The sequence below is a fragment of the Merops nubicus genome, unplaced genomic scaffold, assembly GCF_000691845.1.
Source record: "Merops nubicus isolate BGI_N331 unplaced genomic scaffold, ASM69184v1 Scaffold52623, whole genome shotgun sequence".
Classification (NCBI taxonomy): Eukaryota; Metazoa; Chordata; class Aves; order Coraciiformes; family Meropidae; genus Merops; species Merops nubicus.
Window position 1 is genome coordinate 1 of NW_008602009.1, and position 12,211 is coordinate 12,211.

General features: G+C 36.1%; 1 protein-coding gene across 1 annotated transcript; it reads left to right on the forward strand.

Moving 5' to 3' along the window:
• Positions 1 to 3,838: 3,838 nt before the first annotated feature.
• Positions 3,839 to 11,618, forward strand: DBT (dihydrolipoamide branched chain transacylase E2; the record flags this gene model as incomplete). Its single annotated transcript, XM_008938159.1, has 10 exons — positions 3,839 to 3,962; positions 4,133 to 4,208; positions 5,131 to 5,312; positions 5,684 to 5,811; positions 6,551 to 6,794; positions 7,667 to 7,833; positions 8,823 to 8,900; positions 9,647 to 9,838; positions 10,012 to 10,083; positions 10,974 to 11,618. Coding segments are annotated over 10 exons (1,431 nt in total), but the record flags the coding sequence as incomplete, so codon positions are not given.
• Between the last annotated feature and the right edge of the window lie 593 nt (positions 11,619 to 12,211).

Sequence of the window (12,211 nt, forward strand, 5' to 3'; positions counted from 1 at the left end):
TGCCCCGCGTCTCCCGCAGGATCAGTGCCTTTGCTGCCCGGGGACCCCCTGAACAGGATTCTCCGCCCCACTCTGCTGCCCCCTCCGTGTCTGTCTGCCCCGCTGCCCGCGCTCCTGTGAAAGAAGCGTGTGTGTCCTGCTTACCGAGGCCGCTGCCATCCTTCCCGCCTGTTCTGGGCCCCTGGTCCCTCCTTGCATCGCCAAACGTTAGGCGGCCGTCACCCCCTCCGGTCCAGCACCCTCTTTCGCCGACCGGTCTGCGCGGGGACGGGCTGGTCCCTGCAGAAAGGGAAAACGTGTTTCTTTGAACCCTGGCAGCCTTGATATTTGTAAACTAGCTAGTTGAGATACCATACTTAAAGAAGTGAATCTACCTGGTTGTCTTTAGGACACTTACAATCTCATAAATGTATGTCATCATGAAGGCTTGCTTCTCGCTTTCCTCTGATTTCTTGCATTCTAGTCTTCCTGCTCTAGTGATGAATGCTGGTCCCCAGTTTTATCACTGCTGTTTTGTGGAATGTCAGAAAAAGAAACATCTTGTTGTAAGATGATCCAAGTGAAAACACAAGTGTCAGTTCTAGTCTCTACTGTTTTTGCTTCTAAAAATTCACATTATGTTTTGACAGCATGGTAATGAGGAATTTCTTCAGTGATACTTTTGTAGTTACCAAGTTTTAGTCTACATAGGTACACGTAATTTTACTACTTAAGAATATAGAAAATAGCAGCTTTCTTTTTAGTTTATTCCCTAACTAAACTATCCTTAAATCCAGAGGGAGATTCTGATGAGGTGGCAATGCTCATCTTACCTATGTGCATGCTGAACACAGACTATAGAATCATATAGAACTGACTATTTACAGTGTGTATTTCCTGCAAGCACATTTTGAATTTTGCTGTATACTAATTCTTGTGACCATCGAATGTAAAACGGTAAGAAGGTCCAAGAAATAATACAGTTATTATAATATTAAAGGTCTTTATTTTAATATTCTCAATGTTTTGCAAACACTTCAGCTAGTAAGTGGAAGAAGGATGAAGTGATGGTGGGTGTCCTATGGGGGCTGTAAGTTGTGAAGAAGAAAAGAAAGGAGGGTGGAGGTCTTTGTGTTAAGCAGCAGGGAAATAGCAGTTACCTAGACAACAGGACGTGGTGCCAGTTATGTAGGTGGGAAATAATGTCTGACTGAAACATGCTACCGAGGACATTGATTTAGTATATAGGCAACTATATAGTTGGTTATACAGAATACGTATGCTAAACAGATCTAAAGTAAATAAATGTTCGTTAAAATGACTGAGTGTGGCAGCAGCTCCAGAGTTCTATAGAGGAGTATCCTTCAATGAGAAGTCATTGTCCCTGAGCACAAGCCATTCAATTTGACTTTGAAAGTCGGTGTTACTCCATCAGGTAATCCCTTGCCTGCAGGCTGCAATAAGCCCATTTTGTTCTAAAGCCAGCGGTAGATTTTTGGGATCAGTGGTGATTTACAAAAGCACAGTTGGCTTCTTTTGAAGGGAACAACCAAAACTGGAACAGGGGCAAGGCAGTTCTCCAAATGGCATACAGCTCCCAGGTTGTCTTGGTCCAAACAAGTTTTAGTCAACCAAATATCAGAGGGTGATGTGTCCTGGGTATCAGTGAGAGGCTGGCGTGAGTCCTCAGTTTCTTCTGCCCACAGCAGCTCCACACTTTGACAACTTGCACAGCAAAGGTGTTGCCTTATTTGGCATTATTGCCTTTAAATTGTCATACAGTGTATTAACAGTGACATAAACGTAACTGCTAGTGCTGGGCTTGTTGGGTTTGTATCACTGTATTTTCCAGACATCAGGATATGTAGATGGGTATGCTATGTATATTAAACCGATTTTGGCTTTTACATGGTTTTGTTATTTCCTTATTCAGCATTACACAGAAAATAGTATTACAGTGGAAATAGTATTACTGAAATTAATAAGCACAGCCTCTATTTCACGAATTTCAGTTTTCCCCCATGTTAGGAAGCAACATAGTTCTATAAAGAGATTGGGTACTGTCTTACTGCTTTAACATACTACCACACTAACGTTTTAGTAGAGAATGTGCAAAACGGCAAACCAAAAAGATTCAATTTTTAAAAATGCAGTAGTTTTTACTTGTTCCTACAAATATAATTTGAAAGAGAACTGAAATTCTTCTGTTACAAAACCAGTCTGTTCTTTTGGCAGTGCTATTACTAATTCAGTACCTGCATTGGTTACCAAATCTTAAAAACACATGGAAAGCATTATGAAACTTCACATTTAGAAATAGTTCAGAGATTTGATGTGCTCCTTGTGATCCTCTTCACAGGTAAATATTGAATGTTTTCCATGTAGGGTCATATAAAAAGAATAGAGTTTTATTGTAAGTCTGGGACAAAATGATCTCGTTGGGCAAAAAAATGTAACTGTAGACTCAAGTGGGAAATAAAACAAAATTAAAAACAGGAGAAAATAGGCTTATTAAGATATACATTATATACCAGTTTTGTGTTGTATAAATATTTTATTCTAAAAGAAAGATGATATTAAATATAACTTGTAATGCAAGGTTAAATAATATAGAAAACGTGTACATTGTAAGTTCAGAATCTTACAAGTTTCTGAATAACCTATTTTTAAAAAACGTAATATAAAATCAAGAGTTTGGGGGGTGGGGAGGACAAGCAGGAAGATTCATATGCTCTGTAATTACTGAAAGAGGTTGTGTTTTTTTTTTAAAAAAAAAAAAAAGAAGTAAAAATTAACTTTCCCATACAGGTGTGCTGTTTTCTGGCTCCTCTAAGAAGATAATTTCTAAATTTTACAGTTTTGAGCTACTTGAGGTACATTGTAGCATCTGATTTTTTTGTTTTCATATCTCTAAATAAATTAGAGATAGTATCTAGAGATAAATTGATATTTTTATTAATTTTATAGCACTCTAAGACAACATAACACCACAATTACATTAAATTTAAGAAATCTTACTAAATATAAAGGGTCTGAACTAACTTCTGTTGAGATTAATGATAAAATGCCTGCTTATGTCAATGCAAGTGCTACTGGCTTTGCTTTTGACCAAAATCATGACTGTTACATGAGGCTTTAAAGCATAAGGTGTTGTGTGAAGAGCCTTCCAGAAAATTCTGTTCAACCTTTAAGTTGATTTCTGGATAAGTACAATTGTACCCATGAAAGATAAACTGTCTCACACTCAGTTCTTAAAAATTGTCATTAAAGTTAATGTGAAGTGATATTATTTGAAGATGATTGCCTCCTAGGTATCAACAGAAATAGAAGGGTAACTTTCTCTGCCCTCTGCTGTGAATTTCCTTTCCAATTAGTACTTGCGATCACTCTTTAATTGGAATAATAACTGATAAATAAAAATAGAATGATTTTGCCTGTAGTCTAGGGGACCCTTCCAGCATCCATTCTGGAGAAGAATATTTCAGATGGCTGATGTAGTTGATACTATGTATGCTTTTTGTGTGTGTGTCCTGATTAAACTAATTGCTGAGGGAAACAATAGCAAGTCTGAACCTCCTACCAGATCTTGTCATGATTTTTGGCAATAGGTTTTGTTATTGTGGCTTTGATCTCCCCATGTGTTGTGTTAGTGACAGAAGTTAAAGGCCTGGCAAAGCTTATGCTCATTTCATGGTTATTGTACATTCAGTATGTATTCAACATAATTGTGTTTCTATAAAAGCTTCTCTTATATAAACTAGAATTAAGCTATTTTAGTATTACTGTTGCCTCAGAAATATTGAATGAGCTCTACGTTCCTCAGTCCATTATATTAACACTCAAGACTTTTCTCCCCCAGGTTTGCATTCACCGTGTTAGATCGTGCAGCAGCATTCGCTTTATAAAATCAAAATATGTGTGCGTGTTTGACAAATCTGCCCTCAAGTATAGTCATCAACAGCGATTATTCAGAACATCTGCTGGTAATCCTTTTCATAATAAAATAATTTATTTTATTTTGGTATTTTATGAGTGTTATGTTAGCGATTGGTATATGACTGGTGTTTAGACTTTCTGATACATTCAGATTTTTCTGTCCGATACCTTACATTTAATATTAAACATGCTGTGTTTCCTTACTGTCTGTTTTAAGTTTCATGTGGCCAAATTGTCCAGTTTAAGCTTTCTGACATTGGAGAAGGGATTACAGAGGTGACTGTAAAAGAATGGTAAGCTCTACTTTCTTAGAAACATACTAAGAAATCAGCAAGTATTTAACAGCTCTGTTAGAAATTATTTGCCTAAGACTATGTTTTCTACAAATGAAAATGCTTTTTACAGGTGAAGTTTTTCAAGTTACATTTCCAATAATTTAAAACTTTGTATTACTGAGCTTTGCATTTTGTTTATTTGCAATCTGGTTTATTTAAGAGCGGAAAAGCTGGAAGGCATGGGATGCCCTAACGGCACCTGTATATAGGCTTTCCTTCAGTGATTAATGTTTTTAGAATGCAAGAAGTCTGTCTTCATGTTAAACTTAGGCTGAACTGTAGAAACAAATGACTACTCTGGAGAATCCACCTAATTTTTTCCTATGCCACTTCTCTACTGACTTTAGTAAAAGCTTTGAACATTTACATTGTTTGTTAAAAACTAATGATGAATGGATTAAGCAAAATTGAAGTGTACAGTGAAGTAAGGCAGTGTTGCAGTGCCTTGTTCTTTGTGCAGACAGGTGAAAATACCTCTCTTGGCATAGAAGAGTGTTTCCTACTTTCGCTTTCTATCCTGAAACTAACCAGACACTGATTGTATTTCGGCAATTTGGAACTGAGCACTTAGGTTCTGGCTAAGACGTGTTTATACTTATTTTTAGATGGCTTATAATGTCAAAAAAACTCTGCTTTACTAAAGTAATATTAAAAATATACGTGTGATGATATTCTAACTCATTTGGTCATTTCAGACAACAAACCATTCTGGACTAGTTAGGCAAAAAGTGTACAACAAATGTATCCATTATGTAGAGGTTGTCTTCTTATCTGGAATGCATTTTTGTGTTGTGAGAACATATATAATTTCTCAAAAGAACACACAGCATAGATTTTTACACTTACTATGTTTTATCCTGGCCTGTGTCTATTCTCTTAGGTATATAAAAGAAGGTGACAGTGTGTCTCAGTTCGATAGCATCTGTGAAGTACAGAGTGATAAAGCCTCTGTGACTATCACTAGTCGCTATGATGGCATCATTAGAAAGCTCCATTACAATTTAGATGACATTGCATATGTTGGAAAACCGTTAGTGGACATTGAAATTGATGCTTCAAAAGGTATTGTGACTTATTTTGTTCTGTTTTGTTTTTTCTCGTGTATATTTTATGTTTGTTGTCATAAAAAAAAAAAATTAGTGACACAGTTTTTCTCCTGAAAATCTTAAAACTGAACTATTTTTTCCCCCTTATAAAGTCAAGAAAATTAAATAGAAGCTGAGATATTTTATTAGGATTTCAAATCTTAAAAGCAAGGCATTTCCTCTTGAAAATTCAGCTTAAGCAGCAACCTTAGCATGCTGTGTTTACATCTAGCTCAAGTGAATATTAAAAACTTCAGCTGTCACAGAATCACAGAATGTCTGAGGTCGGAATTAAACAAATGCTTATTATGTAGTAAGTTATTTGTTTGTTTGTTTGTTTGTTTTCAGGTGTTGCTTCAGAAGAAGATGTTGTTGAAACACCTCCTATGTCTCACGAAGAGCACACTCACCAAGAGATAAAGGGTCACAAAACGCTAGCAACCCCTGCAGTTCGTCGTCTGGCCATGGAGAACAATGTAAGTTTGCTGAATCGGGTCCTGCTGCTTTTATCCATCTCATGTAGATGTTTGGCTGATGAGGAGGATACTGATTTAGAGGGAAGTGCAGTGAGAAATTACTTGATTTCAAATACATTTTCCATGTGTAAAAGCTGTTGTAAAGATGAAGAGGATTGTGCTTTCTGATGGTCACGGTGAATAGGAAAAGGGCTTAAAATGCAGTTAAGTTGCTTTAGGCTAGAGAGAAGATAATAAAGTATCAGAATATATTCCTGTGACAGGGGAGGGAGGAGGGTCAGCTTTAGCTACCTTGTTCTGTTCTTCAGATTTATATAACACCAGAGCATGAACTAGGTGATCTTTTTAAGCACTTTTCTAATTCTTTACCCCTGTGAATCTGTGAACATTCCATTAGTTTTGAAAGTCTGTGGTGCATTTTAGGAGAAAAATAAAACAATAACTAGATAAAATTAAGTGACAGATAGCTTTCCTCAAATTAATGTTTCATTATTGATCCTGTGAGGTAATTAAGAAGTAAGTAGTATTGATAATTCCTCCCTAAAATATGCAAATAGAGACCTAGTGGGCCTTCTGGATGGTTTGAACATTGTCAAGTACCCAATAAATCATACAAAGAGAAGGAAAACTAAGTATGTTAGATAAATAACTGGAATAATTTTGAACCGTAGCTCACAATGTAGGGTATTTTTATATTACTGTAAAACAGAAGTGTCATAGCTTTTTATGTACTTCTCAGATTAAATTGAGTGAAGTTGTTGGAACAGGGAAAGATAACAGAATCCTTAAAGAAGACATACTCAATTACTTGGCCAAACAAACAGGAGCTATTTTACCTCCATCACCAAAGGCTGAAATTATCCCACCTTTGCCAAAATCAGAGACTATGCCAGCTGCTCCGAAGGACAAAGCACACAAAATTCCTCTACCTGTTTCCAGACCCATTGTGTTTTCAGGAAAAGATAAAACTGAACCTATAACAGGTAAATCACGACAATCTTGAGACCATGTTCACAGGAGACTACCAGTAAATGTTACTGAGTGTACAGTTGATTCCTTTGGATGAGAGTGTTTCATGTTATTGACATGCTGGTGAGCAATAGGAAAGCATGGTCAGTAAGAAGGTGTTGCATTAAATTATTATTTTTGTGAAATAATTGCTTGTGTTTTGGTTGGATGCAGTTGGGCTGCGAGTTGCACTTGCTCATTTTTAGTCTGTGTTTCTTCAGGTGTATGCTGGAGCAGGTAGGAATTCTGAAACTCGTGATTTTGTAACAGTATGAATCATTATGCAATTACTGGCAAAATGCAGTGAGTTTAAGGGTTTATCAGTGCTTGATAATAGCGTACTTCAGCATTCACACTTCTTCTGGAGAAGTGTGCAACAAAAGAAACTAAGGTAAGAAAAATCACATGAAAAGAGGAACATAAAAGATTTTTGCTTCCCTTTCAGGCAATGTTTGTTTAGAGAGGCTGGAAACAGTAGTGCAGGTTACTGTATTATGATTTCAAATACATATATACATAGGAGAGATATGCAGTAATATAATTCGAAATACTACGATCATACAAATTGCATTGTATGTATTAAATAGCTGTTGATCCTAAAGTGAGTTTTACCCTGTCCTTTTTCTGTTGTGATTGGGTTTTGGTGGGTTTTATTTGTTTGCTTGTTTGTTTGGTGTGTTTTGTTTTTTTTTTTTGGTTTTGTTTTGTTTTGTTTTTTTGTTTTTTTTGTGGTCTTGTGTATTTTTTTTTTAATTTTGTAATTTAATGGGAACAAATAATTGAAATTTCACTATAACTTCCCAGCAGCTCATTTTGTTGGTTTGATAAGTCCGTGAATGTTTTCCAGGTTTTCACAAGGCAATGGTAAAGACTATGAGTGCAGCCCTGAAGATACCCCACTTCGGTTATTGTGATGAGATTGATTTGACTCAGCTTGTTCAGCTGCGAGAGGAGCTGAAGCCTCTAGCACAAACCCGTGGAGTTAAGCTTTCCTTTATGCCTTTCTTCATAAAGGTGAGACGTGCAGCAGGGCGCCACAGGGAGCAATTGTGCAGATTTTGCCAAAATCCAATAAATGATTCTTCTAAGTCTGAAGTACCTCTCTATCCTCTGGATAATTACACGTTCCAGGAAAAGCCTCTGTTTTTCTTGTTTATTGAACCACTTGGAATTGTAGTTAGGATTATATAATATCATGGAAGTTTTTTTTTAAATGTTCATGGGGAAGGATAGAGCAGATGGAGCGTTCATTACAGGCATAAGTGTTGTGAGGTGTTTGAGTTACACAGAACAGTTTTTGGAAACTCAGTATTTTTTGTGAGCTCTGCTAAAGTCAACCTCATGTGAAATGCATTGTTGTTATTGTTACCATTATTATGTTTTTGTTGGCAACAAATCCCTTAGGGGGAATCAGTATGTCTCTCCCGTTGTTCTGAAAACCAGGCAGATGCACTCATTTCGTTGCCATGGTTCCATTTCCAACAGTTGGCATCGATGAAGGCTGATGCAGTGCCTAAGCTATGCATTGAATGCATAGCTTAGCCTGAAGCTTCTGGTGGTGCTATTTCCATTGGAGTAAGGTCTCATTATGCTCACCCCCTTCAGGGGGAGTTAATATTATTTCCTCGAAATAGTCATCATCGAAGTGGGGAGCTGAGAATGATGTTGCTCAATCTCATAGCTTTTGCCTTGGGATATTTTATTTGAATTGTGAATCAGAAATAACAAATGCAGATTCAACTCCAGTTATACTTGGGAAAGGGACTAATGCTTTTTGTACATCTGTCTGATGTCTATTTGGATTTTATAAATTGTCTTTTTCTTCTGCTATGGTAATAATGACAGAATATCAACAGACAAGTTTAGGAGAGTTTAAGCCAAATTTGATTGCACTGAGAAAATCCGTATTGTTATTAATTAAAATTGTCTCTTGCTGTTTCTTCCTTTCCATGCAGCCCTGTGACTATGAAATATGAAAGTTTATCCTTTTTGATATTTAACAGGCAGCCTCTCTGGGGTTGTTGCAGTATCCCATTCTTAATGCTTCTTTGGATGAAAACTGTCAAAATGTCACATACAAGGTTTGTAAACAACTGATAAAAGTTGTGAGCAGAAAACCTAAACTAACTGCTAACAAGGGCTGTGTCTGAGCTAACTCTGAGAATTAAAATTAGGAGGGTGTGCTGAATAATTAGTGTTTCCAGATTCTGAGATTGGATTTGATTTATTATTGATCTTATTTTAGTAGTTTGTTTAATAAGAGTCACTATGTTTTTCAGGCTTGCCCCAAAAATGCATGTTTATGTAGCAATTTGCTATTTTTCACCCGAAGAATGAGGTGCTGGATTGATACTTTTGGGCAGCAAGTGTCTATTTTAAGTGATGTCTACACGCTCCTTGCAGCACAAACTCCTTTTGTGCTGTTTTATCAGTGTCTCTCAGATGAAACCTTATATATTCCTTTTAGCAAATGAAAGGCAGCTGTTTCCTCTGTTACTTTTTTTCTCTTTAAAATCTGATAGTCATGTTTTGTTACCTATATAATCATCCTGCAGTGAAATATTTTCAGTGTGAAATTGATTCCAGGATTTTTTATTTCCTGGATGTGAAACTGCCAAAATCAGTTTGCACTTTGCAGATGTGGAAAGCTGATATTTAAAAATTTACATCCCCTTCTCAAAGTCATATAGCAGAGTTGCTTACTACAGACAGCACTTCCTAGGTTAAAAAGATGTATAAAGATGACGTAATTCCAGAACTTTTTAATGTAAAATGCATTTCATGTTGCCTGGTTGTGTTAATGTCTGGTTAATGAAACTCGTTGCAGGCTTCGCACAACATTGGAGTTGCTATGGACACAGAGCAAGGTTTAATTGTCCCAAATGTGAAAAATGTTCAAGTCTGTAGCGTGTTTGAAATTGCTTCTGAATTAAATCGCCTGCAGTCCTTGGGCTCTGCAGGCCAACTGGGAACAAATGACCTTACTGGGGGAACATTCACCCTTTCAAATATTGGCACAGTAAGTACAGAAAAAATGAGAACCTGCATCTCAAAACTGCTTCTTAAATACCTTAGTTAAATTTAATGTGCAGTGAACAAAATCTGTGGCAATTAATGCAAGAGACTGCTTTAAAAAAAAAAAAAAATCCAAACAAAAACGTTAACTAATATCGTCAGCTTTTTCTTTTCTAGATTGGTGGCACTTATGCCAAACCAGTGATACTACCTCCTGAAGTAGCTATTGGAGCACTTGGAAAGATACAGGTATATTAACTTTATCTCAGTGATGTGAGTGTTTAGCTAACTAGGGTCATCTGTAATGAAAATGAAACATGGAGTGTCCCTTTATTTTGTTTTTCTTATCTAAACATTTCCTCTTTATGTTACCAAAACTACATAGCTTGTGATTGAAGAGTTTTGGGATTTTTTAGATGACTATGCAGAGATACCAAACATTTAAATAGAAGTCTCTTACACCAAAGGTTCAGACCTGTTTTCTAAAATCCTGTTATTTCACTCACATCTATGTTTAGCCTTCTCATTATTGAGAAACAACATAAATATATTTTTACAAGTTTTTCAACAGGGCAATAGCATTTTCGCTATCATCAAGGACAAACCTTGAGACTAAAAAAGTATTCCGATAATGAAGTTTTCATTTCATGAGCCAGATAGCTAAATCCATACAGAACTCTGTATAGTGAGGACAATTTTGTATTTTCTGAATTACAGGCTTTAATTCATTCATATAAACAATTGAGATCAATGCTGGAAATGAAGTTGGTATTAATTTAAAATACTTTTCCTGTGCTCTTCTATGAGCCTCTTGCTTTGGGAATGCGTTAAGAAAACCATCTCTTTGTGCACTAACAATACAATAAACTATTCAGGAAGAAACTCGTGAGTCAAGAAAAGTTTTCACTACTTGATAATGGTGGAAACAGGTTATGACTTTATTACATAGGCTTGCAATATATTCTAATCTGCAGCACAAACAGTATTGTGAGGGTCTTTGTTCTTTGAATGGCACTAGTGCCATCTTTCTAATTTAGCGAAATGTTTAAATTTAGATTAACAAATGAACAATTTAAAAATACAGATTTTTAAATTGAAAGTATTTAATATGTCTGTTCTTTCCTTCCTCTCATTTTCAGGTTCTTCCTCGGTTTAATGGAAGAGGTGAAGTGTTCAAGGCGCAGATCATGAACGTGAGTTGGTCAGCTGATCACCGCATCATTGACGGAGCTACAATGGCCCGGTTTTCTAACTTGTGGAAATCTTACTTGGAGAACCCTGCTTCCATGCTGCTAGACCTGAAATAAAGAAAACCATGGCTAGAATATGCCTTTAAACTCTGTGGATTAGACTGAATAATTACAAAAGCTGGCTCTGCTAGCACATGCCTCTTGCTACTCACATTATATTGTAATATTTATGTGATTACAAGTTCTTAACGGCTAACATCAGCCTATCAGTTTGTTGTTGCTTCTTTTAATTAGTAGCACTGTGATTTCTTCTACAGCAGACTGCCAGACTTCATAGGTCACGGCGCAACTTCTAAATATGGTGATGGACTGTCTTTATTTTGCCCTTTATAATACATACAGTTGTGAAGCTAGTGTGATTGAATGACACTGATCTACATCTGCAGAATTTATAATCAGATTAACCTATTCTAAAGGGAAATACTCATAGTTCTTCCGTGTTGGACACATACATTTATTTTAACAAATAATATCCAAATTCCCAAAAAAAGCTATGCAAAAATCATATAAATAAAATGCCTTCTATGCTTCTGCTGTAAAATGTCCAGAGAGCTTTTTGTTGTTAAACTGATTAAACCTCTCAAGTCTTTTGCTAGTCCACTTTTTCCTGGCCATTCTTTGAACAGGTTCTCTTTATCAAATTATAAATGAAGAGGCCATATTTATTCAAATTCTTACTGATAATGTTTATTGGTAACTACCAGGGCCTTAATACCCTCTAGAATATTCCTCTGTTTTTACAGGCTGGAAGTAGTTGCAGTTCTTAAACACTTTCCTATTTTTGTTTCTTATGGAAAGCAACTTTCTATTAAAAAGAAAAAAAAAAAAAAGAAAAAGAAAAAAGAGGAGGATCTCATTTCTTGTTCTGTTATGAGGTAAGCCTGACAGTGAGCAGAATGTACTCTAAAAGGCTGCATTGTATTATTGATGTTCAAATACTAGATTTCTACAGCTTGATCTGATACAACAAAGAATTAACATTTAAAAAAATACTACGTGAGTTAATGACTTTTTAAACTCAAGATACAAGGTACATGTATAGGTTCAAGTAATGCCTTCAAAATGGACAACAGTTACATGGCTCAAAGGTAAATTAAATAGATTATGAGGATTGCACTGGTTACTGA